At 51.3% G+C, this 9,351-nt stretch overlaps 1 protein-coding gene across 1 annotated transcript in view; it reads right to left on the bottom strand.

Moving 5' to 3' along the window:
• ADCY3 (adenylate cyclase 3) overlaps nucleotides 1-9,351 on the bottom strand; it is a gene marked incomplete at its 5' end in the record, with an annotated part of 60,815 nt that overhangs the window by 5,838 nt on the left and 45,626 nt on the right. The window contains 7 exons of the mRNA XM_006767594.2: nucleotides 314-395; nucleotides 2,215-2,280; nucleotides 2,548-2,807; nucleotides 4,883-4,999; nucleotides 6,232-6,319; nucleotides 7,997-8,158; nucleotides 8,266-8,408. Of these exons, the coding sequence (XP_006767657.1) occupies nucleotides 314-395; nucleotides 2,215-2,280; nucleotides 2,548-2,807; nucleotides 4,883-4,999; nucleotides 6,232-6,319; nucleotides 7,997-8,158; nucleotides 8,266-8,408 (918 nt within the window). The remainder of the gene's footprint in view (nucleotides 1-313; nucleotides 396-2,214; nucleotides 2,281-2,547; nucleotides 2,808-4,882; nucleotides 5,000-6,231; nucleotides 6,320-7,996; nucleotides 8,159-8,265; nucleotides 8,409-9,351) is intronic.

Genomic DNA, 9,351 nt, shown 5'->3' with positions numbered 1-9,351 from the left:
CTTTCTCTTCGGGCTCTGTGGTCAGTGTGTTAATGACCCCCCCAGAGCCTGGGTGAATAAAGATCCATAAGCCCCTGGCTTAGAGAATAGAGCTTTGACCCAGGCTCTGATGCCCCTCCCCCATGCTTCCTTCAGCATCCTGGAGTGGGTCAGAAGAGACGAGAAAAAGAATAAGGTGGTTGCTTGATAGGGTCACATGCCATATTGGGCAAAGGAAACCAGCATTCCTTATGAGGTTGGGTTCTCAGATCCTACTACTCAGGCCCTGATGGGTTGTAAGCAAAATAGGAGAGAAGGGTGTGCAGGCACTCACGTGGCGGGAGAAGTAGTAGAAACTCAGCATCATGACGAAGATCATCACTGTCATCGTGTACTTAGAAGGCACCAGGGGCAGCCTGCAGGGCAGAGAGTAATTCAACTGAGAAGGCACCCTCCTAAAAGGTGTTTTATTCCAATGGGGATGCACTCTTCCCTATCACCCTGGGTCCCAGAAATTCCTGGCTCCTTTAGCACCTTCACATTTACTGCCTCTCATTGGGCAACAGTGAAGCTTTCTTAAATCACTAAGAGCCAACCAATCCTAGCGCCTCCTGGCTGCACTTGGAATTCACATCAGGGCTGCTCCCAGGTGTTTAATAAATACTGCATCACCTGACCCCAGAAGTAACTGTAAGCATGTAGGAGCTTGGAAAAAGGACAGACTACCATCACAGCAGTGGCATTAGGGCACAATTTTGCCATGCTTTTTTATAACTATATATTTTTGCATGGAGCTATATAATTCATTTTTATTACTGTATAGTATTCTGTTGCATGAATATACCACAACTTATATACCATTTACTATTTATATAATTTGGATCGTTTTCATTTGTTTTGAATGTCTGTGTGGCTATTATGAATGCTTGTACACATCCTGCGGCAAATATATGTACATGGATTTCTCTGAGGAATGTGTGTAGCAGTGGAATTGCTGGAATCTATGAGTTACCATTGTACTTGGTATTATCAGACTTCTTAATTGTTGCTAAACTGGTCTTCTGTTATGGTCTTAATTTGGATTTCCTGATTACTTAACACATTTCGTACCGCTCAGGAGTTTTCTCATGTTTCGCGTGCCATCTGTTAAGGACCACTCACGAGTGTTCTCGTTTTTCATGCCCATGGAAAAAGGGGTGAGTCTAGATACTTATGTAAATTTTGTTTGGTCCCTCTTCATAGAGGAAAATGTTTTACGCAGTACCATACGTTAAAAAAGTACTAGGAACTTCAATTGTTTAATTGTTTTTGTAAATAAAAATATTATAATTATTAAAAACAACACCTAAAGTGCATTATGATGATTTAAATAACATGCAGTTTGCCCAAAAATGTGCGGTCCCTGGCGTATGTCTTAGAGATTTCTATGCGGTACGCCTTTCATTTATTAGTGGCCATTTAGATTTCTTCTTGTGTGAAGGACTATTTCAGAGTTCTCCCCATCTTCTAATCTTTTGTTAAAACTTACCTGATTGTAGTCAAGTCACTGAGTCACAACATTCTAAAACTTGAGAGCTAGAAGAGACCTTGGAGAGCTTCCTGTCCACTGTCCTCTTAAAGAGATGAAACTGAGACTCAGGAAAAATGGGCTGCCTGCTGCTCCACAAATTACTGTGACAGGTGAAGAATCCAAGTCTTCTAGGTCGAAGGCAGTGTTCTTTTTTCCTCCTTTTTCTGCTGTCTATACTGCCAGCCCGTTAAATGCAGCACCATCCATTTCACTTCTCTCCCCTCACCCCACCTCTAGACCACACTGTGGCTGTTCTCCAAGCTTCCCTCTGACTTGGGATGACCAGGCCCATACCAAAACCATTCCACCTCTGCCCCAGCCCTCCTAGAGAAACACACTAACTGCTCTACTCCCACATCCCAGGTCATGTGCCTTTACAAGGCTGAGGTCATAAGGCTCTGGCCATAGTATTCCCTGTCTCTAGAGTCTAGAGCAGCGGTTGAACGACCCTTTTATAGGGGTCGCCTAAGACCATCCTGCATATCAGATATTTACATTACGATTCATAACAGTAGCAACATTATAGTTATGAAGTAGCAACAAAAATAATTTTATGGTTGGGTCACAACATGAGGAACTGTATTTAAAGGACCAGAAGGTTGAGAACCACTGGTCTAGAGGAAAGGAGCCAAAAATGCGGACCAGAGGGAAAGCAGTCACCTTACCTGCCAGTGCCATTGAGCCCTGGGGTGGAGAGTATCTGCATCTTCTCTAAGGCGACCAGAGGAACACTGTTGGACAGATAATGGCACACTCAGGCCCCATTTGGGTACAAGAGGCTGGTGCCCAGGCAAACACTGCGGCAGCCCAGACCCTCCCCTCATCAAGTATGAAGATCTGCCCCAGGTTCACTGCCGTTCAGAGGCACATCTCTGAGCAGCCCTGAACCCCGATTCCCTAGAGATAGAAAGCCACCTCAGTGGAGGGCCATGACTTGGAAATGGGGACGAAGGACTTGGAAGAAGAAAATCCAGATTCCTAGACAAGTGTCATCTTACCCGTGTTCCTGGAAACGTCTGCGGTCATATTCATCAAAGATGGGGCGCCAGGCACAGAGGTTGATGACAGCCACAGCGCCCGTGACAAGCAGCATGAGGGTGAGCTTCACCATGTGGCTGACCTGCACCAGCATGATGGTGGCGATGAGGGACAGCACGGCGACATAGTTGTAATACTTGGGGTTCTCCATGCAGCCATCCTCTGTCGCCATCCCCGAGGTGCCATTGATGGGTCCCATGTAGTATTGCAGGCAGCTCAGCTGGAGGCCAGGGCCCCGGGAAGAACACAGGGTCAAGGGAACAACAGACATTGTCAGAGAAGGCTGCTGTGGCAGTGTCGCTCAGCTGCCACTTCCCCGGCTCCCTCAGAAACACCCAGAAGGGTGGGGAATTTTACCAAGGAAGAATACCAATGTAATTCCTACTAAGAGCTTTACTATCATCCCTTTGGATGTTCACAAAAACTCCCTGGGTGTTTTTAGTACTGCCACATTGTAGAGAGACTCAGGCTGGACTCGCCCAAACCAGCGCAATCAGCAAGTGGGAAGCCAGAGAGCTAGGAGTCCAGGCTTCAGGTTTCAAATCTAGTAACGCTGTTGTCCACATCACACTGTTAAGGAGGGAACGTGGGGCCAGCTCATCGCCCGCACCTCACAACTGCACAGATGGCAGCCACTCTGCTCCCATGCTCCCCCATTTCGGACTTGGTCACTGGTCCCACTGCTGGGCAGATGTAGTCAGTAGAAAGTGCGTCCGCACACCATCTATCCTACTTTGTGTAGCCTTCACCCACTGAGCTTGGCTGGCTTTGGGGAAGTTCTCGGCATGGGACTCTGGCATGTGAAAAGTTTCAGAACCCCCTGGATTTCACCATCCACTAAAGACGGGATCTCCAGGTATCCTGCACCATGTCCATGACCTTGTTAAACAGTGGTCCCCGGATCGGCACCAGCCTTCAGGTGTGTTCTGACAAAGGGCGTGGGGCTTTTCTTCCCTGCACTGTGAGCACCAGGCCACGCAGGGGCATGTTAGGTTCTGGAGCTCCTAATTCCATTCCGTTGGATTTGTGATCAGCTGGCCCTAAGGCTGTGTCATTTCTTTTGCTGCCACAGTAAGGCTCCATGCTGAGTTTGTTTTGTTTTTTAAGCCTCACCAGAGGATATGCTTAGGGAGAGGGAGAGATATATGAGAGAGAAACATTGATTGGTTTGTCTTCTGTACTTCTGTGCCCTGACTGGGAATCGAACCCACAACCCAGGCATGTGCCCTGACTGGGAATCGAACCAGCAACCTTTCAGTGCAAAGTATAATACTCAAGAAACTGAGCCACTCTAGCCGGGCTCTCCATGCTGAGTTTTTTCCTGTGCTTAGATTGTTAAAAAAATATATATTTGAAAAAATAGGACTTTTTAAAAGAACGTCTATAGTGCCCCCCAAATTAGTGGGAGCTGTGATGACGAACAAGAGAAGAGAACATGTCACAGCTCCCAGCACCCAGTGCTCAATAAATGGCTGGTGGCTCTGAATCAGTAGACTTTTGGTTTCCAAATGCTTTTCCTCCCCCAACCCCAAGAAAGTCTCTGGCCACCCCCTCACGGGAGCCAAAGCTTCGCCATAAACTAAGGACAGCAGGGAAGAGGACTTTGTCTGCCTCCAGCCATTTGGGCTCTGCAGCTGCTCTCCCCAGTGACCCAGCTCGAGGAAGGTCGGGCCAAATGGATGAAGACAGAACAGAAGAGGTCCTTTAGTGGAAGAGGTCTGCCTCCTTGTTGTGACAGATACCTGACCCTACCCAGTGTAGGGGATACTCAAAATAAGTGGAACATTTGTGAGTATTGTACCCCTTGGGCAGTGAGGTAAGAAGGAAACGGGATTGGGATTTAGACCTTCAATTCTCGACTCTGTCACTTACTGGCTGTGTGACTTAGAATAAGTGAATTAACCTTTCTGAGCTGTAATTCTTCATATGGAACTACAGCTAATAATACTGCCCTCTTGGGATTGTTATCAAGGTTAAGTGATGAGTGTAAACTGTGGTTGAAAAGTAAAAAAAAGATTAAGTAAGCCAATATATATAAAGCACCTAGCACATGGTGGGATCTGGTGCATGGTGTTGGTTCTGGAACTTGGAGAACAAGGAGCTGGGAACAAGTCACTCTCAGCGTTTTCCTGGGGAGAAGACCCCTCTGTTTTGCCAGGATCTAGTTAGGAACCTACTGCCACTCCAGATCTGTCTCGGGTGGAGGAATGGCTTGACAAGCTGCCCATGCTGGCCGGTGTGGAAGCCTTTTCCCACTAACGGGAGCGTCCCTTCACAAGTACAGCAGGAACTCACCATGTCCACGACATTTGCCATAACCAGAATGAAGATGGCTAACATGGCCCAGGTGTTCCTGGCCCAACGTGTCCGGTCAATCCACGTCGAGAAGGCCACAAGCTTCTTAGGAAAGGCCTAGAAGGAATGGAGTTTCAAGGGCCATGAGCCTTGAGACAACTGCTAACGACTCCAGGGGCTCTCATACTTCCCAGGAGCCTAAAAAGTCATGCTGTGCGTGCGAGTCAGCCACACCTGACTGTGGCAGAGCGGAGAAGGGAGCGCAGGAATCCTGGCGCTCTGTCCCTCCTCCATTATGAAATGTCATGGCTCCCAGAGAGCAGAACCCTTTCCTCAGAAGACACGGGACCAGCCCAGGAGGCTGTGGGCAGCACTAGCCAGCAGTAGCCCGTTTCTTATCTCCAAGTGACAAGGCCAAGACGGGAGACTTGTCAGGCCAGCCATCTATGCCTGGCTAGTCTGCCTTTCCCGGGCCGGCATACCTAAAATCTTCCATTACCTGGCAAGCCACCTGCCAGATTAATTTTCCTAAAACACTACTTTGGTTTGGTCATTCTGATAAAAATGCTGCATGCACCCAGTGCTCAGAGAAGTAAGTCTTCGTCCTTTTTTCTGGGTTTCAAGGTCCTCCAGAGTCAGGGCCAACCCACCTTCCAGCTGGGCCTCCACTGCTGTCCAACAGGTTCTCGTTTCTCTAGGCTCCGGCTTACACTCATGCCGCTCCAGCGGCAGAGCCATGAGCCCGGCCCCGAGTGGGTGCTCAGCGCTGTCAGTGAATGACTCACTGTGGAGTCTGAATGGGTGGATAGTCCTGAGCCTTTCTAACAGATCTGTCCTCTGTTTGTAAGGACTTGATAGGATGCGTAACTCCGTCAATACTCACTTTCACAGGGAGTGACGCTCACTTCCCAAGGGCTTTTGAGCCGAAAGGAGTGCCGCTTACCCGGGGAAAGATGGCAGCCAGCGAGCAGACCGTCAGGACCAGAAGCAGAAGCTCTCCAACCACAAAGGTCACATTCTGTGTTTCCAGGTCCTCCAGAGTCAGGGCCAACCCACCTTCCAGCTGGGCCTCCACTGCTGTCCAACAGGTTCTCGTTTCTCTAGGCTCCGGCTTACACTCATGCCGCTCCAGCGGCAGAGCCATGAGCCCGGCCCCGAGTGGGTGCTCAGCGCTGTCAGTGAATGACTCACTGTGGAGTCTGAATGGGTGGATAGTCCTGAGCCTTTCTAACAGATCTGTCCTCTGTTTGTAAGGACTTGATAGGATGCGTAACTCCGTCAATACTCACTTTCACAGGGAGTGACGCTCACTTCCCAAGGGCTTTTGAGCCGAAAGGAGTGCCGCTTACCCGGGGAAAGATGGCAGCCAACGAGCAGACCGTCAGGACCAGAAGCAGAAGCTCTCCAACCACAAAGGTCACATAGTTGGTCATCAGCCTGTAAGAGAGAAGTCGATGAGGAGGGGCCGGAGGGAGCAGTGAGGGTGGGTGAGAGAGGGATAGGAGCAGAAGGCACCAGCCTGCACCGAAAAGTTCTGTGATGCTGAGTGTGGGGCCTAGGAACGTGCGGCCCTCCCCAGCTGTCACTGTTGACCCCGGATTTTCCCAGAGGAGGCAGAGTCGAAGATGCCCTGCCCAGAGCCCAGGAACACCTGAGAAGGGATTCTTAGGAATGAGCATGCTGCCACGTAGCTATGATGTTGCTAATCCAGTGCCTGATTCTTGGTTGCACCCGATTCCTGGTCGCCTTTCACCCTTCAAACTATCACCCTGTCAGTGAGGCCTGCTCTGAGCATCCTATAAAAATGCAAACAAGCCCAAATCCAGCTCACCCCCAGCATCCCTCTCTCCTCACTTGACTTGTATCTGTAGCACTTATCCTGTCTGCATATATATTCTAATTACTTAATTGTTCACGTTTATCTTCCCCTTCTAAAACGTAAGTTCCACTGGAGCAGGGATTTTTTTATGTTACCTTCACTGAAGGTGAAGTAGAAAGTAAATACTTGTGAGTGAATGAGTGAATTTGAGCCTCACAACAACCCCGAGTCAGCCGGGGCAGGTACTATTATCCTCGGATTAGCCTCCTCGTCAGCTCTGGCTTTACAAACTGATGCTTCAGGAGCCCTTAGTGCAGTGGTTCTCAACCTTCCTAATGCCTTGGCCCTTTAATACAGTTCCTCATGTGGTGGTGGCCCCCAACCATAAAATTATTTTCGTTGCTACTTCATACTGTCATTTTGCTACTGTTATGAATTGTAATGTAAATATCTGATATGCAGGATGTATTTTCATTGTTACAAACTGAACATAATTAAAGCATAGTGATTAATCACAAAAACAGTATGTAATGGTATACGTGTTTTCCAATGGTCTTAGGCGACCCCTGTGAAAAGGTCATTCAACCCCCAAAGGGGTCACAACCCACAGGTTGAGAACCGCTGCCTTAGTGACAGGCCTGCGGTCACAACCAATAGTAAAGCGTGTCCGGGACCTAGGCCCATGTGACTGAGTCCTAGGCTCTTTACGTTCCCCAAACTAACGGAACAGGCTCCACACTGGCTCCTTCCTGCTGGGGAAATCAATCCCTGAGCAGGATGAGCTGCTGATTGGCTCCGGAGGGAGGGAGGGACTCATCCTCAGTTGGGCAGTAAGCCAAGGACTCCAGCACACCCCCAGAGGACTAGCTGCTGCGTTAGAGCCACCAGTCTGGACCTGAGCCTAAACGTGTTTACTAAGATGAGCCAAGACAGGGAACCAGGTTGGCCTTGGTGACTGAAGATGGGGAGTGTCCCCAGCCTCTGTCTCCTTATCCCAGAACCACTGAGGCCCAGCTAGCCGGGTCTCCAACCCCAGACCCCCTGTCCCTCAGCCTTGGTCTGCCCCCCATTTTGATGCTAGTGCTAGTCCAGAACCCAGGGGCAGAGTGAAGCACAACCCCCACATCCCCTGGGCCTAGGTCAGCTGGGGCTGCTGGGGGGGGGGGGGGGGGTCAAGGAACAACAGTGCTGCGCCCCCACGTCAGGCTCCAGCTGAGGCACCCACATCGCACCTCTGGCTGGGAAGCTTGTCGCCTTCCGCCCTCCCGGCCCCCGGGCCCCCGCAGGGCCCTCACCAGGGGTCGATGACGATCTCCACCAGGGCCGCGCACAGCAGCACGACGCAGGAGCAGCTGAAGGCGGCCCCGCTCTGCTTTTCCTTCTCCACGGAGTAGCGGGTCTCCAGCTCAGGGTCCATGAAGCGCATGGACAGGAGGAAGGTGTTCCTCTTCTTCACTCTGCGGTGGGAACGAGCCGTGAGACGCCAGCGCCACCTCCGCCTGGGCCTGTCCGGAAGGTGGCAGGGCCCGCGCCGAGGAGCCAGGCCGGGGCGGTGGGCACTTACACCTGCGCGGACTCCCGCTCGAGCAGGGCCTCGTTGAGCAGCTGGTTGAGCTCGTGCTCGTCCTCAGAGGCGTCCACCACCCGATCAGCCAGGTCCTGAAGGCGCAGCCTCCGGCGAGGGTTGGGGAACGAGGGGTTGTCGGCCTACAAGGCAGCGAGGCGCGTTAGGGGGCAGGTGGGATGCAGCTGGAGAAGGACATGGGGGTTGGGGGAGCCCTTGGCTCTAGAAACCATTTTCCAGGGAAAGTCTTCCCAGTGCACCCACGCAGCTCCTCCCGCTTGGGTCTGCATCCGGAGCCCCGGTCCCTTCTGCTTTCCCTGGGACACTGTCCCAGGCCCTGTGGCCCCCACAGAAACTGCAGTGGTCACCCCTAACGGCAGCCTCCTCGGGGAGCGCTGCCTGGCTCTCGAGCCAGAGATCGGGATGCAAGACCTCTGCTGGTCAGCGCAGTCCAAGCACATCCTGCTACGAGGGTGGGGGTGACACACCACACACACATTGGCATCTGGGCATGGGACCTGTGGAGTCTGAACCTAGTCAGAGAGGTGAGCGTAGTTCAGCCCTGAAGTCTGACTCCCAAAACAGTCCTGGAAACTAGGGTTTTTCATGGCTGTCTTTACTGTGCTCGGTCTATAGGACTCTGGGACATCAGAGCTAGGCAAGGCTCAGAGGTAAGCACCTCTTTGTGTATTTTTTAAAGATTTTTAGAGAGAGGAAGGGAGAGGGAGAGAAACATCGATGTGAGAGTGAAACATGGATCGGCTGCCTTCTGCACCCCCACTACCAGAGATTGAGCCCTCAACCCCAGGCATGTGCCCTGACCGGGAATCGAACCAGCAACCTTTTGGTGCATAGGATGACGCCCCATCAACTGAGCCACCCCAGCCAGGGCGAGTACCTCTTTTGATGTTACCCACCCCTACCCCATGTAAAGGACAAGGAGGCTTGGGGGAAGGTGACTTGCTAGGGCTACACTGCTAACAAGGAACAGAGCCCAGGCTGGCGGCTAGCTCTCCAACTCTGAGCACAGGACTCTTCCTGCGGCAACCGTCACCTGCCCACACCCTGGCCTCCAGCCCTGCACAT

This window comes from Myotis davidii, unplaced genomic scaffold (genome assembly GCF_000327345.1).
Source record: "Myotis davidii unplaced genomic scaffold, ASM32734v1 scaffold238, whole genome shotgun sequence".
Lineage (NCBI taxonomy): Eukaryota > Metazoa > Chordata > Mammalia > Chiroptera > Vespertilionidae > Myotis > Myotis davidii.
Note: the sequence above shows the minus strand (reverse complement) of the source record. Positions and strands in the feature narration are given on the sequence as shown.